The sequence below is a fragment of the Atta colombica genome, unplaced genomic scaffold, assembly GCF_001594045.1.
Source record: "Atta colombica isolate Treedump-2 unplaced genomic scaffold, Acol1.0 scaffold38, whole genome shotgun sequence".
NCBI classification, from domain to species: domain Eukaryota; kingdom Metazoa; phylum Arthropoda; class Insecta; order Hymenoptera; family Formicidae; genus Atta; species Atta colombica.
This window is the reverse complement of record NW_017259490.1, coordinates 2,297,530-2,321,535: the sequence shown is the minus strand read 5'-3', so window position 1 is coordinate 2,321,535 and position 24,006 is coordinate 2,297,530. Positions and strand designations below refer to the sequence as shown.

General features: G+C 33.7%; 1 protein-coding gene and 1 non-coding gene across 3 annotated transcripts; one reads left to right on the top strand and one right to left on the bottom strand.

The window, feature by feature from the left end:
• Positions 1-1,251: 1,251 nt before the first annotated feature.
• Positions 1,252-7,427, bottom strand: LOC108690996 (prosaposin). 2 transcript variants are annotated; one of them, XM_018198589.1, is made up of 15 exons: positions 7,182-7,427; positions 6,166-6,265; positions 5,503-5,863; positions 4,429-4,731; positions 4,151-4,339; positions 3,957-4,076; positions 3,610-3,873; positions 3,391-3,525; positions 3,158-3,322; positions 3,041-3,071; positions 2,852-2,953; positions 2,400-2,717; positions 2,168-2,307; positions 1,853-2,077; positions 1,346-1,783 (listed from the first exon to the last, which is right to left on the bottom strand). In XM_018198589.1, exons 1-15 carry the CDS (start codon positions 7,219-7,221, stop codon positions 1,739-1,741), a joined length of 2,538 nt encoding a protein of 845 aa, XP_018054078.1. In that variant the 5' UTR covers positions 7,222-7,427; the 3' UTR covers positions 1,346-1,738. The 2 variants fall into 2 exon arrangements, with proteins under 2 accessions (XP_018054075.1, XP_018054078.1); XM_018198586.1 differs by having other exon boundaries at positions 1,252-1,783; positions 2,852-3,071.
• Positions 7,428-10,157: 2,730 nt separating this feature from the next.
• Positions 10,158-10,230, top strand: Trnav-aac. Its single transcript has one exon. It is a non-coding gene; the product is annotated as a tRNA-Val (tRNA).
• Positions 10,231-24,006: the final 13,776 nt, after the last annotated feature.

Sequence of the window (24,006 nt, the reverse complement as noted above, 5' to 3'; positions counted from 1 at the left end):
TATATATACACACACACATATGATTTATTATTTATGTATTTGTCCTTGAAATATAATTTTTAGAATCAATGATAGTCTTACTTTTGTCTTGTAACGACTAACTTGATATTATATATTGATCACTGATTCTTATTTAAAATAATTTATGCGATAATTTATACTTGAATCTTTATTCTTCTTCATGCAATTACTTTCGTCCGAACAAAATTTCATGCGTTGCATATACCGATAAATGTATGTGCCAAAATTCTCACCGGCTTATTATATGTCATTTTGTTATTTAAACGTATATTAGAAGATTGAAAGTAAATTGCGATGGAAAACCATCTTATTACGATATAATTATGTAGATAGTGTAATACATAATAATGCGCGCGCGCACACACATACACACACTTTAGAGCTATAGCTAATAATATAGCAAGTCTCTATATATAATGAATCTTTAAGTTCATTTTATTTTTTATCGTTGCACTAAATAACACTAAAACTTCCTTCTTGTTTATGCAAATTTTGTACATAGATATATCTGTTTCATTTGAAATGCAACGAACGAACATGAGAAAATTGTCGAAAGAAAAGAGCGGAAATATCAGTTAAAATCGCGTCAAGTGAATAAAATTTTCATCATATTTTATCTCGTCATTTAAAAATAGACGTGGAGAAGACAATTTATATCCCAAATACAAATTGCACATACTTGGATTATTGCGTGATTGAACACGTGATGATCAAACGATATAAGTTGTGAACACTAGACCTTTCTAAATTAAGTAATAGATACCGATTGCTGAACGATGAATTATTATTTTAACTTTAAAATTTTTTGTTTTGGAAAACAATTTATGACTTCAGCAGTAATCGGTAATATTCGTCATTTTGCATAACTTATATATGTAATCTAACAATAAATCTATCGACAACGTGAACGTATTTCTCATTGTCCATTCATCGCGATGTTTCATTTCTTATGTGCGTTTCGTAAGGCTATTCCAAGAAAAAACAAACTTCATTTGAATTAAACGGTAACGATAGAATAGTGTTTCTGTCTCGAATTAAAAATTTTCTACGCAGTTGGAAATTTTATCTTTTCAGAAATAAACATTCTAGATTATTGTAATATTATGATTAGAAAAATGGAAATTTTCCAGGAAATTTTAATATATCCCACATGCAAGAGAGAATGTTTATTAAAAAAAAAATATATATATAATAATCATACAATTTTAAGAATACAATTAATTAATATACAGAATCAAATGTTTTTATTTTATCATTATCACAGTAAACATAACAGATCATTGCTATAGGTCAATTATATTGAAAAAAAATACACGTAGAAAGATATAACGGTATTGATATTTTTTAATACAATTATTTCGATTGTATAAAACAGCATTTTATTTTAATTAAAAAAAAAAATAAATCCTTGCGGCGTTATTAAAAATTTCGTCAACATAAGTACGGCAAACTACGCGTATTATTTTGTTCAAATACGAAAATCGCATGGCATTCGTCATGTCTACACAGATCAATATTATCCGAATGCTCGAATACAATTAGAGAGATTTAATAAAAAGATTATCGATATATAATATCATAACACGAAATAGGCTATAGCTAATATCTCCAGAAGTCTAACACTTTCAATTGAGGAGTGTAGCGCATCACTCTTTGATCTCATTTCTTACGTTTGCCTCCAATTTGCAGCTTGTGCAATCATCCGCAATTGAAAACATTATTGAACTCCACCATTTTTGCGGTCTTCGCACTGCTTCGTAACCTAATTAAAAATCAGTAATTTAAAAACTATTGTTCATTTTTAATAATAATATCACAGATTTGTACTTACATTGCAAAATCTCGCTATTTCTTCGTTTTTGCACACGAAATCTTCGCCCCACGTGCATTTTTTAGATTCGGTAATTGATCGTGATACGCGTAAATTTATAAGTGATATTGCAAAATAGTCACTGGAAGAGCATAAAGCCATTTTGCTGCACATTTTTTCGCTATCAATATTATCTTTCAGCATATTTATTATACTGGGCCCGTAAATGTTTACCATCTTGTTGCACTGTATAAATTTAAATTTTTTAGTTTCAAGCTATATTGGTTTTTTTTTGTAAAAAAAAAAAAAAGAATTCATAAAGTAATAAGATATTACCATAGTTTGCTTATCTGCTGGTAGATACTTGCACACCTTCTTAACAATTTCTTCAATTTCAGTGTCCACTTTTGAATCACCTAATAGCTTATCAATTTGCGATATAATTGCTCGACATAAGGCACATTCAGTTATAGATTCTATAATAATAATTAAATTACGTATACATTTTCATATAATGTAAATATTTAATATTGGCAAAATTTGTAACATATAATTATTATTTCTGTACCTTGAATTTTTATCATGCTCACGGTGCAAAGACCTAATACAGTACAGGCCTCTTTAGGACTGACATCTTCTGAAAGAATTCTTATTACGATGTCAGCATAATTATTCACAAAGTCATTGCATTCCTTGGCAACTGTTTTTGGTAAATGATTGCACACACCATGTACTACTTTTTCAATTTTATCCCGTGCCTCTTTGTTACCAATCTCTTTGTCGATATATTTCATTACAAATTCACAAATTACACACTCAGTATCAGATAAAGAATTTGTGGGTTGAGTTATAATATGTAATGGATATTCAGGTATCTCATTGGTTACTGAAATATTAAAAGTTTTCCGATTTACAAATATTTTTGTCATAAAATAATTGTAACAAATTGCTCTATTTTTTATTTACATATATACTTACTTATTATATATATTTATATATATACTTCAAGAAATAACTTACATATTTCTCCATCCTGCTCACTAATATAGTTATGTTTTGGACCAAGATCTTTGGTTGACACACATAAACGAAGGTATTCGCATACTTCCTGGGGAGACAAATCTGTAAGTATCATTTCTATGAGTTCATCGCTATATGATTTCACAAAATCTGTGCATTCATCGATCAAATTACGTGGCAAATGATTACATAATTTATCCAATTCAGCTTTAATGTTAGCCTGTAATAATTATATTGCATTAAATAAATTGTATAATCAAAAATAATCATTATAAACATGACAAACATGATAAAGCGGACTAATACCTCAGTTCTATTATTTTCGATAGCGTTATAAATCTGTTGTACTGCAAGCAAACACAATGCACAACCTGGTTTATCTTTTTCTTCTGTAATGGTAAATTCTTTAGGAACTTTTTCCCACATATCTAATAATGCTTCTGATGGGCAAATATGTAGCATAGGACAAACCTTAAGTAATACAATAAGTTGTATTTTTTATTGATCTTCACATTTTAAATACAAAAAAATTACATTACCTGTGATGGATCAATTTCTTGGGCAAGTATGGCCACAACTGCATCCCCGTAAGTATTTACAAATTGTTCACATTCACCTTCAATGAAAGAAGGTACCTTTGTACATATTTTTCTAAGAACTTCTTTCATTTTCTCCTTAAATTTTGATATATTTGTAAGTATGTATCATGTTTCTATGTTTACATATATACATTTCATAAAATTTAATATTCTTGTTACCTCAGTTACAGGATTTGTAATAGCGTCTTGAATATAATGCAACAAATACTCGCAAAATGTACACGCTTTCATTCCATCGACACTTTCAGATTGCACTGGAAAAGGAAGAGGCATCAATCTTTCCAAAGGTAATTGCATTTCTTCAGCTTCCGATTTTGGATATTCTTTGCCAATAGTAACTTCAGCCATCCCTTTTCGAGGTTGTATCTTTTCCTTCATTCCTATATTTGTTACTTCTATTGGAACCAGAGGCCAAATTGGTCCCTATTTTAACATAAAACGATATAATTAGATATTTTAATCTAGACAGTATATTTTATTACTTATAAAATGTAATATATCCTTACTTGCACTGTTTTGTCAGAACTAGGACAAATTCCAGACATTTGACAAATAACATTACTATTCAATCCTTTTGTAAGATATTCATAAATTTGTACATAATACTCTTCAACTATGGCTTTACACTAGAAATAATCTCCATTAGTACTAGATATATGAAACAAAAAAATATAAGACTATTTATTTAAAATACAAATACCTCATCGGCAAAAGATTTAGTTTGCTTACAAAGACCTAGGAGAACTTCTTTAAATTCTATTTCCGTCGTGTTTGCAACTAAAAGATCTTTCAAGTGACTCACAAGTTGCTCACACAACTTACACGGGAGATCATCTTCAACTTCTACCATGCCTACACTTGATAATGGTGTTATCTCTACCTGTGGAACCTATTATTACAATATATATTAAAACAAAATTGATATTATTAATATATATATGTTATTATATATGTTAATATATGTGTTATTATACTTACTGTACTATTTTCATGTTTATGATATTTGCTGCTGCATTGTCCTGATAAGTGACATATATTATCCGCATTAAAATTATCCTGCAGATGGTTATAAATGACATCAAAATGTTTCATAACAATGGCCGAACAGGAATCAGAGTACGAACTAAGTTGACCGCAAACATTCAAAAATTGTAGAAGCATTCTGTTCTGTGGTGTACGATGCAATTTATTTTCCATATACTTTGCTATCGTGTAACATTTGGTGCACTCATCAGGCTCAAGTTCATCATTCTTTAATACAACTAATTTTGTTTCATCCTTCTAGAAATATAATATACGTACTTTGTCAACACTCATTTTTCCAATCATATTAATACATATTAACATTCTTTATCCACTGTTATTTACAAACATATAGATATAAAATTCCATATATAATATTTATAAATTTTATTATTGTGACAATTAATTAAAATCATGAATATGTGAATATATATGAGAATATTAATGAATGCTATATATTTTCATATAATCTATCGCCTTTGAATATTTTTGAACAATTTAGATGTGGGACTTGATCTGCATTACATGGCACTCATTAATATTTGTATATATGTTCATACATATAGAATACAAAGATGTTAATAAACATTTCTTTCGGAAATACTTATTTTCCGAAATATTCCGAGATATTTTGATGATTATGCATCAGTGCGCATTAGTGTGTCCAATCGAATTTACTATAAGATTCAGATTTAATTCTCGAGTTTATATTGGATACTAAGAATTTTAAATGCAAAAATATTTTAAAAATAAAATTTGCAAAGTAAATTTAATCCCAAGATAATAGACAATAAATAAATTACGATAATTCATTTGGAAAACAGAAAATATAAATAATAATTAAAAAAATCAAACTTAATTGTTTCTCTCAGAATAAAGATTAGGCACAAGGGGCTATACAATCTCATTCTATTAAAACTAAAATTGTAATGAAATCAAGTTTAGAAGTTTTAATCCATTCAAGATGATTTGATATAATAAAACAAATAATATAATAAGATAACAAAATAGAATTAATATCGTCCTTACCTTTATCGAAGTTTGATACTCTGTAAGCAACTTATCTATATGAGCATTGTTACACAATCCTGCGACAGAGCAAACAACAGATGGATTCATTTGAGATGCCAATGTCTCCACAAGTTCAGGAATAAATTGATCCACAATTTTGATACATTCGTCAACAATTGGTTTAATGTGAATCAGTTTGCAGCTTCCTTCAAAGACATCTTTCAAATCTTGTTGAGTTTGATTACTTTCCAATTGATCTCGCGCCTGTTTTACCATATCTTTACAAATTCCACATACACTGTCATTATCTTCTGGAACTTCCATCTGCTCCCAATATTTACCAATACAATGTTTGACATTACTACATTGCTTCGCTGTCCTATTATTAATATTGGTAATATTAGTACAATCATTATTACAATATTATATCAATATTATAAAAAAATTAATTAAAATAAAAGATATAGAAAGCTCAATATAGCAATTTTGATATTTTATCATTATCGTTACTGTTTATTTAATAATTATACTGTATATTATAAATACATAATGAATGCATTTTAAATGTTTCATAAATCTATTTCATCATTTTACTACTTTATTTCAATGTCCAGAAAATATATATTAAACTTTTATATTTAATATATATTTTAAACTATTAAAATAATTATTAAAACCTACTTTAGGTTTTCGCACCAGTAACTTGGACCCCATGTACATTCATCTCTACCCAAAAGACCACCTTCTGGGTCAGCAGATATGACCACTCTAGCTGCAGTTACTGAAAATTAGTAAATTGCATCTATTTATAATTGCATCTATTTATAATTATATCTAAATAATTGTATTTATTTTACAATTTTCAGGTACAATCTTATAAATTAAATATTACAAAAGTCTAAAAAAAATAAAATGATTGGCTTAGTTTTCAATTTCTTGAAATAATGAATAATCCTCAAGGCAGGAAGCATTCATTGCCTTATTCACAGTTTCCATGTCTGCTATATTTGGTACATTTATGGAAATAAACGAGCGACTCAATAATATAAAATTTTGAAACAATGCTAAGAAAACACTCGAGAATTATTCATCATTCATCGATAAGCATTATCAAGAACGTTATAAGTCATTGTTATTATCGCCATATAATCAAGTAATTCCATTCTCAGTTGTACATTCCATCTAAATTAACAAATTACAAGCTCAAATCAACTGACTCATCCTATTCTTCATCCTAGAGTTTCTTCGCAATGAGTAATGGAAACGTGATTACCCGGCAACACGAGGACAGAGAGAAAGAGACAGACGTTAAGAGAGAGCAATAACAAAAGAGCGAAAAAAAAACTGCAGAGAGAAGGGAGATCCGACAAATGGAGGAGACTGATGAAAGTCAAGAATGATGAGCTGGATGCTAAATATCGTTCAAAAACTAAAGATCGCTCGTAAACAAAACTGTAATATTCGCAACGTCATAATGTTTAGAAGGCCGAGGTACATTTATAGATTACGTTATGTGCAAGCAGGAGTTGCCAAACAAAAAACATTCTAAATAGAAGTACGCGAAGGAGCGGGATTGTCGCGAGAATAATAGGACACCGGGATGATGCAAAGCACTTTCGATGATTAGAGAATTATCGGGAAAAAAAGCAGAGTGGAAATAAGAAATATAATAGGAGGTAGATGGGACATAGACTCACCAGCTATAATCGCGCTGAGCGCGATCAGAAACTCCTTCATGTTTCCACGATGTCTAGTTTACTCCGCCAGTCCGAAGTCCAAAGATTTCACGATATGAAGTTATGCGTAATTGAATTGTCGATTAAATTCAATTACCGATCAATGATTAAATTAATCACAAACAGTGTCTCCCGACCTAATAACACCAACCGCTGGACGACGAAATGACGAATACGCTGTAAGCTATAAGCCGTACTGCAAGAACCGCTTTCCGTCAATTTCGTTCCGGAAAACGCAATTCATGGCTTCGGCAATGCTCGGCAACGTTCGGCGTTAATCCATTGGCAACGTGTCGTACGTGCATGTGCACACACACTGCTGAGTCGTCACGGCGACCAATCACGTGGTTCGTTTTCCATGTGTATCACACAGGCTACAGGGCTGTCTTTGTGTAATTTTCCATGGCTCCAGGTACCAAATATAAATCCTATTTTTTTTCATCCCTACACTAGACAATACTGAAACTTTCTCAGGGTGTGTGTGTGTGTGTGTGTGTGTGTGTGTGTGTGTGTGTGTGTGTGTGTATTTTTATTGCTTGGAAAAATCTCGAAAACTTAAAATATCAGGAGATTTCTTGTTTACCCTTGAAAATTTTTTTTTTATAAAATGTAATATTAGTGCTCAGAGAAATTGTTGGAATTTTATTTTTAAACTTAATTACTGTCTCTTTGAAAAACAATGTTTCTTTAATTTTTGCTCGATAATGCAATTTTAATGTCACACACATCCACACATTCATCATATATATTCTTTTGTGTATTCGCGAGTATAAAAGAATCAAGATGTGACAATAGCAGATAATACTCAGCTACAGTAGAATAGAATATCTGATATTATTTTGTAATGAGCTTTCTCTATATTATTCTATAGATTTCGCAGTTCTCTAATGATAAAAAATGATAGAATATAGTCTTCTGCTAATTTTTAATATATGTTCCAAAATTGACTGAAAATCTATGAATATAATGTAAACTATAGCATTTTCAGCACCAACAGGAAATTTGGAACACAATCACAATAGCTTGTTTACGTTGCTTACGTTCCAATTTATTTCAAAATTTTGTATTAAAAAATATTTTCTAATCTTATTTGGAATCTTGTGCAAAAATACCTGAAAAATCCAGGAATTCTCAGATTTTTTTTTTTATAAATTTTAGTAAACATCTTGTATCTTTCTTACTTTCGTTAAATATTAAACATTATTTATTTTTCTTTAAATTTTAAAAATGTACTATGTAATTCAGCTAAAGAAAACAAATCATATAACTTTTTCTTTAGAAACGTAAAAATGAAAAATTTCTCGTTAAAATTCATGATAAAATTTTGCACTTTTCACATTTCCGTTCTATAGAAAAATTTATAGTCAGTACCCTTGAAATGACGAACACTTACGTTTGTCTAGAATAAAATTAGACCGACATGAAATAAAAACTTTTATTTCAGAAATAATTACAGAGATTTTATCTTATCAAATTTAAATAAATATTTTGAATTATAGTTATCGCAAAATTATATCAGAATTCAAATTACTTTAGGCGATCTATATCTAAAATTTATGTTAAAATTCAAGGATAAAATTTTATAATTTTATACAGAAAACATTCGTAGAATCAGAAATGCGTATATAAAATATATATCAAATGACAAATAAAATCTTATCCTAAAATCTGATGCGAAATAAAAATTATCTAGAATTTAAAATGAGGTTTAAATCTTTACGACACGATTTGGAAATGAATGTATGCATTCGAGGATGAATTCACTATAAACGCTATAAAAACAAGCGTAATAAACTTCGCAATTTTCGTTATGAAATTTAGCATTAATAAATTTTGAAAACAAAAACTGATGATTTGTTCATTTCATCATCTTTTAAGCTGATATTTTAACTTGTTCTAGTAACTCCGTTTTAACAACTTCGAATCGTTTCTCGCATAACGATCTTCTTGTTCTCGAGATCATGTGACGTTCTGCGCAAAAAAATATGATCGCTGCCGTTAAAAATAAAACCTAAGATATAAGTGTTACCGATTGCGAAATCTAGAACGGAATGATATTTATGCGCGAAAGTCGAAGCAAGTTATAACATGGTCGATGACGGAATCAATGGTGAAACGATTGTGGAAACTTTTTTAATTCATTCCGATTCACCTCCTTGTGATCTTATCAAAAACGTACGAAATAACTTACGATGTTTTGACTTACGAAGCACGTGTATAATCGCAACACGAGCAATTTTTTTCTATGAAAGCGAGTCGATTTAATCGGCGATAAACCAAAGTGGTCGATATGGAATCAGCTGAGCGTGAGATACATATGTTGTGCGCGCGCTTGGTTGATTATTCACACGATATTTCTTATTGCGTCTTATGCACATTCAACATTTTTCGTCGCTCTTGAAAAAAAATTTCGCAAAATTTATACGCTTTATTACGCTTATATTTTATGAATTTTTTAATATTTGTTTCGTAGCGTGTTTAAGTGAATTAAATTAATGATGTAGAATAAATATAATATAGAAACAAAAACTTAATCCCATTTTAGATGATTTTTACGCGAAAAATTTTTACGCGTCTATATTTACAATGTTTACGATGCTACGTTCTTTATTTTATTGTTGCTTTATATGTCGAATTATTTGAACCAAAGGCATTGATTATACTTAATAGATAGGAATATTAATACAGAATAACAAGCGTCAACTCGTGCATAATATTACAATATATGTAGTAGACGTTGGAATGATGTTTTTGCGATAAAGTGCGCTGCAAATATTAAGGCAGTAATATTTTATATTTTTTTTTCATCATCAATAAACATTGGATAACAGTACATAACATACGACAAATAATATCGAGAAATAAACAAATAATTCCAGATAATATCGAGATATCATCCCACAGAAAACACATATAGTAAAACCGTACTTCCAAGAAGTTTCCGTGGTGTAGTGGTTATCACATCCGCCTAACACGCGGAAGGTCCCCGGTTCGATCCCGGGCGGAAACATTTTTTTTTTCGTAAATTTAATCATTATATAATAAGAATTTGATTTTCTACGTGACAAACGAGATAGAAAAAGATATTTTTATCAGACGCATTATTTCTTAACAAAGAGATATCTTGATAAAAAAACTTGAATTTATTTCTTTTCGAAATTATTTCTTGGATTGGGAAGCAAACAACGGTGATATTTTTCGAGATAACAGATTTAATGACGAAAAATAAAAATCAACAAGATAGACAAGCAAGAATGTTTTTTAATCAAGAACATATAAAAAACAAATTTTAGTAGTAAAAGAATCAAAATTGAGAATTTTAAAATAATATACATATAATTTTCAATTGTAATTAATCAATTCGTTTTACTTATATTTTATTGTTTACATTTTTTTTATATCATGGCCTTTAAGCTAGCCATGAATATCGAAGTATCAAACTAATTGACAATAAATATTTAGGCTATTATATCCTAGCCAGATTATGTTTCAATCAAGAAATGTTATAGTCGCTAATATAAAAATTAGCTATATATATTCTAAAAAATATTTTATAAAATATTTTATAAAATATTTTATAAAAAAAAAATATCTTTCCAGAAAGGAAAGATGTCAAAATTGAAAAATCTTAAAAATGTTTTAACAAATGTTTTGAGATGTCTTATTTAAACATATGTATTGTATATGTATTTATTTTTTAAATCAAGACTTAGTGTCCAATACAAAAAAAAACTCATAATTGAATTATCAATTTTTTTCATTAAAAATTTTCACATAAAAAATATTTATTTATGTATTTATGTATTTATTCAAAACTACGAGTTTTTAAAAATATGTATTTATGAATATTTTACATATTTATGAATTATTTTACATGTATAATTAATATTTATTCGAACAAAATAAGTAAACTAAAAAAGAAAGCTTCAATAAACAAATCTTTCCCCTTATACATAATTAATGACTAAATATTCAAATTTGCTTGTGGTAGAAGATCATTCATTTTATTGTTTTCATACTAAATTCTGTTATACTAGCTTTACTTTTCTACTTAAATTTGAATTTAGTTATAAGATTATGAAGATATGCTTATCCCACTTTTAGATTACTGGAGACTATCTGTCAGTTTTTGATGTAAGTATATAGAGTATTTATAATGATCTTGATTTACTTGTAAACAAGCGTAATCGCTTAACTGCTAATACAGTACGTAAAATATTCTAGCTTGGTTAAAGTTTGATAATAATATGATTATACCGAAAAGAAAATGAAAACTATTGCCTATATGCTTTTATCAAGGAATGTATTAAATAAATATGGTTACAGAGTGGGAGTAAATGCGAAATCAAAATCCATAATCATATTCATAAATATATTCATTCAAACCAAATAAAAAGTATTTATTCATTTTCCGTTAATACCAAAAAATTCTATTCATACGTATTAATTATTCATATATTTATTCAAAATTGGATATATTCATCGGACACACTAATCAAGAGACACAGTATCTAATGTCTCGACGTTATAGTATACATGACGAGATTGTATATAATTCCACTGGACTTCAAAGAATGACTCGGTTAAAACTCGAATCTTATTTCAACACAAAGAGAAGTGTAACTCGATAATATTATGATTAACACGATCTGAATAATCACGATTTCGATCAACTCTTTATTTATATGATACGAAAATAAAACGTAAAAATATCACCAAATACGGCTCGATTTATATTAATATTCATACAGTATATTAATGTCATTAATTATTGATCAAATTTTACATTTTTTTTTTATATGATTTGACAAAATGACTTGACTAGAGTTGTTTTATTAAATTTTGCATTGCGTGAAAGTGCATTTTTAATTTCAATGCGAGTTTATATTCTTTTGCGTCTTGTAATCTTAAAAGTTTATATAAAAATATAAGCCAGTGGGATCACAGGAAAATGATACACTCTCATATCCGTTCTCATTAAATTTATCATTTAATGATACGTATATACATGCAGAGACCAACCTAACTGTCATAAAGTCCACTGTATACTTATCAATTTGTCGATACCAACAGGAGCAAAAAATATAAATATCAATTCTTAATTCTTTTATAATACAATTTTATAATTATTGCGCATTATACAAAATATGTATTTTTTATCGCATCATTTTATATATACATAACAATAATTTTTCAATTCATGCATTTACCATACATCGATAATGTAACTTCAGGTTATCGGTTAAGTAATTTTTCTTATCTTCAGATAAATTAATCGCACGTTTAATTTCAGTGGCCTACAGATGGCAACTTCCTTATCACAAATTTGACAATAGAGGATAATATTTCATTTAAACTATATAATTAAAAAGTTTTCCAGCTTTCACCTCTTATACATATATTTTACAAAATCTCATCCAAGATTACACGGATAAAGTATTTTAAAGTTAAAATTTTTAATTAAAATTTCAGTTATTAAATTCAATATATTGTAGATACAATTTGAGATAACATCTACATTAAATTTATATTTTAAGCGATAATATTCTATCGCAAAATCTTAATGTCTGTATTCTTTAAATATTTTTCATACACACGGAAATTTCAATTCTAACATTTCTATATACATATAATATTCTACTTTTCTGCATATATGCTGAACATGTAAAATTAAAATTAAAGATAAACTAAACGTATACATTTTTAATGAAATAAGTAAGAGACTTTTTCTTCTTTTTATGTTTTTCTAGCTTAAAATGATACCAAAGTGAAATAAAGGAAAGAGGGGGAGGAGAAGGGAGAGAAAGGGAGAGAAGTGAATTGTTTCAATAAAATGTTTTCGTGGCAAGATATTTACATACTCGTATATTCTATCATGAACTGTAGATACACTTTTTATTTTTCTCTAGCAGACTGAACCAACCCTGGATATTCGAAGATTCTTTCGTGTTCTTTCCGAAATAGATTTTCTGAGTATTCTCTATTCTGGGATTATAAGGGACACTCGTTTAATTGCATAAGTCTTCATTGTGATTTCCTATCACTGTGAATGTTCGTTTTGTAGATGATATTTGCTAGCATAAAAATGATAAATCAAGAAACTTAACGATTGCGTTATTGACATTATTTTACGAAGTAATGGCATACACGTGTATCTGCAAATTCATTGTGCGCACGCCCGCAGCTCGCATTCCTATCCCTTTGTCATTTGTTACGTAAATTTATTCGGGCCCTTCGCAATCGGCATTGTCGAGACGTTGTCGCAATATCGGACCAACGATACTGTTCGCGGGACTCTCGACATCGCTGGTGTGAGTGAGAATATATCTTGTTCCGCGCCAATAGAAAAAGGAAACATGGTCTCTTCACTTTAAGAAGCTCATATTTTCCTAATATTATTCCGGAATTTGAGCTCCGATTCTCTTATGAACGGGACGACGATTTCGCGCATCCGTGTCCACACTTTAACGTCATTAGATCATGATATGATATCTTTTCCGAACTTTCGTTATTTGATCGTCAACTTACAAACAAACATATTAATCACGTTAAAAAATAATTTTAGTCTAATATAATTAAAGAATCGACACAGGATCGATTATGGTACTGAACTTAATATTAAAATTCCTAATTTCAAAAATTAGAGATTCAGTTTTTAACAGGATTTTCATTAATTTTCTTTAATTCAATTGCATTGATGAAAACAATTGAGAGATACTACTTTTCTTAAAGCATTTCCACCAATAAACTTACTGCTAATAATAATAAAAAAACTCTTCTTGTGCATAAATTTATTTATCAAAGATTTCTTAAATATTAAATACTAAGAGTATATTAACCCAGATAATATGCATGAAGATTTTTCAAGAAGCATCTTCCTAATTATTTCAAGCGATCATCCTGCGGAACACATAAAACGATAAACGCAAAGTGATAGAATGAAATTGAAATGTTTCAAAATCAATTTGTAGACACCACTGCGGACTTCTATACATATATATGTATTCTATCTATTAGTTAACCCACCTAATGATAAAATATAAAGCCATATTATTGTGAAATAATATGTACTATGCAGTAAGAATATGTGTGACTTAATCTAAATAAAAGATAACGTCGATTTTAAATAAAAATATTGAAAAATACCTTAACGTATTGCATATTCGATAATATGTTGAAATTTTACATCTTATATATGTGGATTTTTTTATCCCACACTAAACATAGCCATGCTTCATTATAAAAACTGTTATTAGTAGCATAGTGTATAAAAAAGTCTGTGATAAAAGCGCTCTTAAATTTATTAAGCAAGTTCGTCGCGGACGTTAGCAACTCGTTCGTCGCGGATTACGAATAATGCGAACAAATCTGTTCTTCCACCCGTGAAGAACACAAGAACGTTCGGATCTCATTTGGTTCAGCGTGGAACATATACGTGCGTGTCGCGCATTGCACGCGCGCGGGTGTTGGCCCACGCACGTGCGCATTGCACGACGCGGGCCCACGCGTTTTCTTAATACGTGGCGCGTCAGCTGCGTAAAGAGCCGTAGGCTAGATGTATATATGAGATAGGTGTATACACCCCCGTAGTCTTTGTCCGGCACAGATAATTGTCCACGCGCCCGACCGGCCATCGGCATGATATTGGTGTCGGATTCTGCCACACCTTCGGCCATTGTAAATCAATCGGCGTGCAACGAGCCCCACCCGGTGATCGGTCGGCGTGCACTAGTGCCGAATCGTGCATGTCCGTGTCTTACGCGTGTGGAATTGCATCGCGTCGCGCTCACAGAGGGACAAACATTACGCGCGAATATTATGCGCCGATCTCATCACCTCGGGTCACCTTTATATGTTATATCTGTAATACGTCGCTTTAACATTAAGCAGACAAGCAGAAAATATTTTCGCTGCAACGTTATTTCACATTGCGCCACGGACATAAATATCTCAGATGTAATTCGTGCACTATGCATATGTAAACATTCAACATGGTTTCCGGTCTAACATGCCCGATGGGGTCCCGATGGTAATCTGGGAGGGAGGACGCCTCCGCGCTTCTCTTGCGCGAGATACGACAACGATGACCCGAGACATCCTCGGGGCGATGTGCATATGCAATTAATTTTTATTCGTCGAAACGCATGCTTGCCATTTGTACGCGCGCGCGCAACCGGAATGCATACATCGGCGCATCGTCCTCTCTTGCCAGTCTCATGGACAACCGTTTCACTTTTCCCACGTCTCTCGCATCTCCCCTCCCTCCCCCTCCTCCCCCCGCTCTATCGAGAGCTGCTCGCGTTCACCGTAGAAACTCGAAATTGGAAAACGGTCGGCCCAGAACCAGCGAAATTAATTGAAGTCTGAGTGGCGAGCGATGAAGGGGCTGAGGCTGCAGCGACCGCGCGCAGAAAGAGGAAAATGCGAGTGTAGGCTCAACAGGGGGTAGAAAGGAGCAAGGAGGGAAATCGGGGAGGGGGGGGGGGGAGTTGGAGAACGGAATATCGGGAGAGAAAGAACGATCGGTTGAACAGGAGGGGGCGGATGACGCGCGAGAGGGTGGACCGATTGCAGAACTTGGCGCAACTTCGCGCAGACTGGCGATGCACGACCGACCAACCGAACCTTCCTGATAGCCAATACGGGGTTTCTAGGCAAATTTCCTGTACATCCGCGAGAGAGCGAGCATACATCCCTCCGGTTGGTCATCCTTCTCCCGCCCTCCGCCATTTATTGCGAGGAATTTAGGTTTTCCCTCCGTTGTTTTACCGCCGGCACGACCATTTGCAGATTGGTGGCGGATAAGCAATAATCTATAACGGATGCGGATGGCGTGGCTTCAATCCGCACGCGAGTCCAAGTCATGGAGGATTGTCGATAATGCTTCTGCTCTCGCGCGTTCTCTCAATTCAATTCAAGAATAACGCGGACTCCATAACACAAGTTAATTAATCGATTAAACTGATGATATACGTCTGATTATTAGTGATGTGGATTGTAAAATTTTAAGTATAATATATTCTTGAAGTTTATAATATAAATATTAAAATAGAAAAATGTTTAGATTGATTTAAATTGAGTTCTTCATAAAAATCGGCACTAAATACGAAATTCATATTTTCATGTTTATTTATTTATTTATTCATTATTATTATACGGAGAGGTTTTACTGAAGTATTTAAAAATTTAGCTAAATACAGATCTGGAAATAATTTTGTTGAACTATCAAAATAATTATGTAGGACGCTCAACTTAGTTGCTAGAATGTCAAAACTTTTTACAGCATTATTCATCATGTTTGAATTTCCTACATAATTTATATTTTGATGGTCCAACAAATTATTTTCAGATCTCTATTTAGTTAAATTTATAAATACATCAATAAAATCGTTCTTTTTATGTACTTTTATTTGTCCTCATAAATATCTGCCTTTCATTTTTTTACGTAAAATGGAAAAATACGAAACAATAATTTTTTTAAATTAATAAGAGATCGACTAATAAATTTAACTAAATAAATTTGTGCTTCCGTTTTTATTAAAAAAAATTAAATATTCGTATTTCTTATCGATTCCGGGGTCGATGCATATATATTCTCGAGCTATTACTCGAGAATTCATCGACCCCGAATCTTGATAATTCTTTTTTTATAACATCAAGACTATGTTATGAGGAGGATTCACTTGTATCAATTGTAATTCTCTGATACAGCTTGTGTAATGGAACGTCTCTCGGAAAGATAATCTCTGGAAATAGCAAACAAGTAGCAGCTGAACGTCCCGATCGCCGAACGGCAAATACCGATAACCAATTCGCGAAGGATACGACAAGAGGAAGTGGAGAATCGCACGGATGGGATGTGGGTGGACGATGCGCAGATATGACGTCGCACACCTTCCATTCGCGGAACTGCATTTCCTATAATCTACGAGCAATCACTTGATAATTGGCTAGCCTGACCCTATGTATATATACACACGCGCCGGTCCGTCTGGACATGTCCTCAGATGGTCATTTGTAGAATGGAAATCCGGCAAACGAACGTCAAGTAATTATCGCCTTCTTTCGCTTTGTACACGTGACGGTCACGTGGACGTATCCGAAGTCATTGGTAAAAATTTTGTTTCTTATTTGTTTTCAATGTTTGATAATTCTCGAAACTATTATCACATCCCAAATATATTAAAAAAAAAAAAAATTTATGAATAAAAGAAGATATGACTTTCTCTTTTTACAGATGAAAGGAGGGTAGACATTTTTAAAGGTTTCGTGATCGCTCGTGAATCATTACATTTCTATTTCTTTTTTAATGTATTTTTTTTCATAGAAACTGAAAATAATCATTATAATAACGCCGAATTTAAGGAAAAATTGGAATATTGAAATAAAGTGAATAAAATCTCTATTCGCAATCGTTATAAAAGCGATGTGCGACACTTGGGGTGGGGAAAACGGTACCGAGATGACAAATGTTAAATAATGAAAAATATAATCTAATTAACGTTTTGTGGTGCAATATTACTCGCATTTGATCCAATTTGGAATTAATTTCATGAATAAATTATGGAAGCATAACTGACAATGATTTTATAACGATGCGAATAAGAATTTTATTCGTTTATTCATATATTTTAACGTACTAATTTTTCCTTAAGTTTGGCGTTGTTATAATGATTATTTTCGATGTCTATGAAGAAAAATACATAAGAAATACATAGAAATAAAACGATCCCTAAACAATCACGAAACCCTCGAAAATTTCTATCCTCCTTTGTAATTAAATTTACAATTCACTTTATTGATAAATGATGTGTATTTACAATAGCATACAGTCATGTTACATTAAAGAATCAAGGCAGACAAAACAAACTTAAGGAATAAACCATAAACAATAAGCAAATCAACACAATTACATTTTTTTGTACTACAGTCTTTATAGAATTTCAGAAATAAATACATTTATTTATTTCTGAAATTTTATAAAAACTGTGGCACACAAGAAACGTAAGACAATAAAACGAAAGCAGTAAGCTAATGTGTATATGCGTGCGGTTTCTTTATTGCATCCGAGCGAGTCCTGCTGATCTTTTCTGCAATGACATTGGAATCGTACGCTTGTTGCGCCGTTCGTAAATCAACAGCCGCGATGCGCATGGGAATGTTACTCGAACATTTCGCGAACGTCGCGGAGGCGGTTTCCGGCGAGCGCGACGGCGTTAACGCGCCGAATTTATGGCACTTTCTTCCGCTTTTCATGCCAACAGAAAGCGAATTGTGCGCTGCATCATCCGCGACACAATCCGCTACTGCGACTGCATTCAAATACACAAATGTGTCCGCGTGAACGGTAATCTCATACGTGTACACGTACGCGTGTATTGGTAAATTGCTGCTGGCCGCGGATAGAGTTTATTCTAGTAACACAGTTTCGGCTGCTCGTTCGCCAGTTTGTTTGGGTCCATCTCGCTTAAGAGTGGGCGGTTCCGTGAAGGATGCAGGAATGCCGCTCTGATATTGCTGCTGCTGCTGCTACCAGGGGTGGAAGATCATTGGCGTGGAATCGCAAATATCTCGCGATACTTTTAGGATTCATTTTTTAACTCAGCCATGTGTGCGATTCTAGTGATCTTGTAAAATATAGAGCCAATTGCTAAAAGATCAATTTTTTTCAAACGACAATAGCGAAATTTAAACCAATATATTAGAAAAATTGATTTTTCTAATTAAAAAAGTTTATTTTAAACCGATATCTTTGTAAAGAATCGCCTCCTTTAACTAAGAGGAATATTTCGCAGCGATTTTTTTGTAAAGAATTGATTTTTATCCAATTGATTCGGATATTGTTAGTAAAATGATATGTTATTAATCACGTAATTTCCCAAAGCAGATCAATGTGCATATTGCTCATTTATTATAATAATGACACAAATAAAAGAGCGAAGTCTTCCAGAAAATGAGTTTGAATATTTTGAATCATTAAAATTTTATAATTTTAATTTTGAAATGCAATATTTTAATATGATAACTGATCGTAGAATGAAAATACCTACAGTGGCTGCCAAAAGTTTTCGATCAACATATAATTTTACGAAATAATTTTTGTCAAACTGTCTTTTAAGTTGAATTTGAATTAAAAGTTAATAAAATTTTTGATATAATTAATTAATTTAAAAACATGATATTTTTAATATTAGAATATATCATGTGCTTGTATACTAAATAAATACATATTTATTTGTGAAGATTTATAGCAGTCGCTGTGTGCATGCATCTTTAAAATATATTTTATAAAGTTTTTTTTTCTCTTTAGTTTTCTTCTTCGCAACTTAAAAATCGCATTTTTAGTTATGTACCAAATAAGCAATATATCGCACTTTGAGAAGAAAAGCATTAATATTCAAAAAAGTCAATTTAAAAAAAATATAAACCGAAAGAATTTATTTAGAACAAATATTAACAGAAAAAATGACATTCTATTATCTCATTAAAAATTTTACTTAATAACATAATAAATCCTTGAATAAAAGAAAGAAATAGTTTATAATTTTACTTTTTTGTATCATGTTCTTAAAACTTGTTCTGTGTATTTACTTTCAGTTGCACTATTTTTCTTTTTCACGATATGAGTCGCGTTATTCTGCGACAACCGTAAATAGCGAAATCGGAAACTTTCTTACGAACGTGATATGAGATACGAAAGAAAAATGGAAGCACGTACTTCTCTTCACTCGGTTCTTCTTTGCCAAATTGATTCGCAGCGATTAATATTATCATTAAAAATCGTAATAGGTTTACAATTAAAAAACACACACACACACACACACACACACACACACACACACACAGAATAAAATCTCTGCGAGTGAGTGAATCTCGAAGGGGCATCATCACTATTAAATTCCTCGGCAACTCGTAGATTTGTATAACGGGCTGCAAAGCAATTATGTTTTTGCAGTTCTCTAAAGTTAGCTCGGTGGGTGCGCGCGATCATCAGGAAAAGTAGCAGCGCACTATGCGACTATCCGCCGCGCATTTCCCCGCGCAGTAGACATTTCCATTCAGAAGTTGCAACTGCGGTCGTAGCGATAAATAAATTCGTTTACGCAACGGGCGGCCCCTCGACGCCATTGACGAAAACTGTTTATCGCGGGAGTTACGTGTCGGTTTGATACTGATAAAATACATGCGGAAATTCATGCCGGAGGGGGATGCGATGCAATTAAACTCCCGTATTATTATCCCGAATTTTAACTTTGATAAATAGCCGCTTATGATTTTTCGCAATTATTTGCTCGCAGGACGAAATATAATTTTAACAAATGAAATCTGACGCCGCGCAATTAAACCCCCGTAATATTATTCCAAATATCGATTTCGATAAATAGCCCGCACGCGTATATAATTTTTCACTCTCTGACAATTATCGCCCTACAAAGCGACGTGTAATTTTTGCGAATGACGAATTTTTGGAGATTCGTCGTCTCACAATCGCCTAGCACGAACGAAACTTTTAACATATTTTTCAAGGTGCATACTCATTGCAAGGCATTTATCTTTTAAGTTGCACAGAAGGCTAGAAATTACAGCCAGCTATCCACTCCTGGCTCTTCGCTTTCCACCTTAATCTTGTTTAACTTTTTATAAGTGCACCTTGGTGGTCTCTGTAATAGCCCGATACTTACAGCTACTATTTAATTCTGCTGTTTCTTGTCCAAATTCCGTTAACGTGCATTCTTAATAGTAAGAAGATATATTGAGCGAAAAATTATCAATTACATAAGTATGAATTATTTATTGACCTTAAACCTTTATCGCCACGCTCGGTTACAATCATTTCTTACCTATATATATGTATAAAGTTTCTCAAGGACCTGGACGTTTTAAGAATATATTATAGTGCATGTGTGTGTGTGTATGTGTGTGTGTGTGTGTGTGTGTGTGTGTGTGTGTGTGTGTGTGTGTGTGTGTGTGTGTGTGTGTGTGTGAGAGAGAGAGAGAGAGAGAGAGAGAGAGAGAGAGAGAGAGAGAGAGAGAACAATAATAACGTCACGACGCGGATTTGAGATGGTAATAATTAGTTCTTACAAAGTGGCACTCGTCGGATTCACTGTAATTCAGGGCGAAAATTATAATTCATTTGTTATAGCCATATGTATAGTGCAAAGAGCAAACTCCGCACAACAAAGTTTAACACGTGCAGCCGCGTGCGAGAAAAACGCATCTGCGCGTGCTGAAAAATTGAATTGCCGCTTTTTATCATTCTCTTTAAAATGTTCGTTTTGTGTCTCGAGGAGAGGAAAACAAGAAACGAACCGATAATCGTGTGAATCCGTATGCGAGCTGATTCGACTGGAGGATCCAATCGTGGTTATAGGTTGCGTTTTCGACGAACGGCGATCCTACATCGTTGCACCGAAGGGGTTGTTGGATCGCCGAGGGGTAGGTTAAGGGTTGGAAGGCGGAAGTGCGGCAAGACGGTGCCGGCAGCGGTGGAAGGCAGCGGACGACGACGGTGTAGGGGCGCGGGTGGGCCGAACGGCCACGAAGGAAGGCAGAGGCAGGCTCGTCGAGGGGTTGAAACGCAGAGAGCGGCGAGGAGAGGTAAACCGTCGTGCACGCGGAGGCGGGTGCGAGAAGGGCGCGGTGGTCGGGGGAGGCCGGATGGTGAGTGGGTGTACGGGGGGTTGGGAGGGCGAAAGGGCGAGGGTTGAAACCGACGGCTGAGACGCGAGGGGGATGAGAAGGCAAGCAAGACCACTACTACCGCCTCACCTCGCCTCTTTGCTACGCCACGCCTCGCCTCACAATGCACCGGATTAGCGATTGTATTGATCCGCCCTCGCGCTAGTCCCTACAGAACCCCGCTTTCGTCCTCGTCCTCGTCCTCGTCGTCGTTGTCCTCGTCCTCGTCCTTGTCCTCGGCGTCCTGCTTGCGAGAAGGAGCCACATTTTGGACCGCGTGTAGCCGCCCACCCTGCTTGGCCACCCGCCGCTCGTTGCCGCCAGCCCGCCTTGTCACGACACCACCGACGCCACGGAAACGCGCGAAAGAGGACACTAAGAAATTGCGCCTCCCTCTCTCGATCGATTATGCGAATCTATCGTCGCGCGTTTCGACAATGAAGTTTCGTTTATTGAGATGTATTGACTTGCGTAACTCGAATTGTTATTTATTTTTATTTTTTATTTTTAATCAATAAATTAAAAATTAAATAATTCAGAAATCAATTTATTTGTTTCTTATTAGATATATATTTGTTTATAGTTAATCGATAAGACATTAGCCTCAAATGTAAAATGTAAAAATAACAAATTATACAAAGTATAATATATAAACAATAATTGTTCTAAAAATATTCTAAAAAAATTTTACAATGTCATCTCTATCTGTGGCTTTATTATTCTTCAATTAATGCTCGTAATTCATACTTTTTAATTCAGCTTTATATATTTTTATCGTTCAATTCGCCAGCTCGAAAGCTATCAGTGCCACACTCCTCTCTCCATTACTATATACGAGAGCCACGTTCACCCTATTTTGGTTCGTTACCCAATGCCTGACGCAAGGAAAAGTGCAAAGCAAGATGCCATCGGGAGGCGTACTGCTGACGCGCGTACGACACGTCAAGAACCCGAAATGATCGTGGGAGTTCCCGTGCTGTGCTGACTGAATTTATCCGCGTTGCTCCCAAAAAAAGAACTTCGCAGTTGTAACCTCCACCGAGCCATTCCGCTCTCGTCGCGTTTTCTACGTGTCGTAACCGTCTTCTATTCCGCCGTCCTGAACCGCGTTCCGAGATTACAGGAGGGTCGTAGATGCCGAGGAAAAGCGTATACAGGACGAACGGTTGCTGACACTCGCACGGACCGCGCGGTTCGCCGAGTTTACACGAATCTTTTTTTTTCTTGTTCCACGAAAATTACCTCCCGTAAACGCCGCGCATTTCCTTTTTCTCGTCTCCTTTCTCCTCTCTTCTGCGCGCACTCTCAATTTTCAATCCTCGCTCTTCGTGCTGACGCTGACGCGACAGGGAAGAATCGATGCGTGCATGCATGTACACGCGTGAGAAAAATTCGAAAGAGAGACAAGTATATAGCGAAAAAAAAAGAGCGCGTTCACTCCGAAGAGACGATCCACTCCAAAAATATATCGAAATCCCCGAAGATTTCGTTTCTCTTTCTCTCTCTCTCACACACACACACACACACACACACACACACACACACACACACACACACTCACTTCTCGTGTCTCGATTTTAGCCATGTGCCATCCGAGAATATTGACTCTCAGCAAGTACCAGCTTTTGGTCCACGTCGCGTCCTTGATTCATCCACTTCTACCGCATCGGACTAACATCGCCACGGCGGAAACTCTGTGAAAAGAGAGGGATGCGGGAGGGCGGAACGGCGCTCTGCTGACACTCGCTCGTCGCGCCCAGAAATCCGAAATTCTCACAGAAATCCCTTTTTCATAGCACGTAGCACTAGCGCGACCGTTCTCGAAAAGCCGTCGACGACGACAACGGCGACGACGGCAACGAGACGCGGTTAGAAAATCGGGGTCGCACGTCAGAAGTCATCGCAACAACGTATACCTTAGGGCGTGTTATCCGTCCTGCGAGAATTCACGAGCGTTACGACGAAACAGGTTTCCGTTAAACGAACAAGCTGGACCAAAATCTGGGTTGATCAATTTCGCAGCTAGGACGGGTTCAAGGACGTATATTGTGTCTCCGCACAAAAGGATGGATAACCGATAATTGGGTAATGTTTGCGATTACAC

What these genes read in the sequence shown, in the direction of transcription:
- LOC108690996 (XM_018198586.1), bottom strand. Translation starts at nt 7,221, where the DNA reads ATGAAGGAGTTTCTGATCGCGCTCAGCGCGATTATAGCTG. An exon ending in AGTATCAAACTTCGATAAAG is followed by an intron (nt 4,732 to 5,502) that starts GTAAGGACGATA and finishes TTATATTTCTAG; the next exon opens with AAGGATGAAACAAAATTAGT. An exon ending in TCGAAAATAATAGAACTGAG is followed by an intron (nt 3,072 to 3,157) that starts GTATTAGTCCGC and finishes TAATTATTACAG; the next exon opens with GCTAACATTAAAGCTGAATT.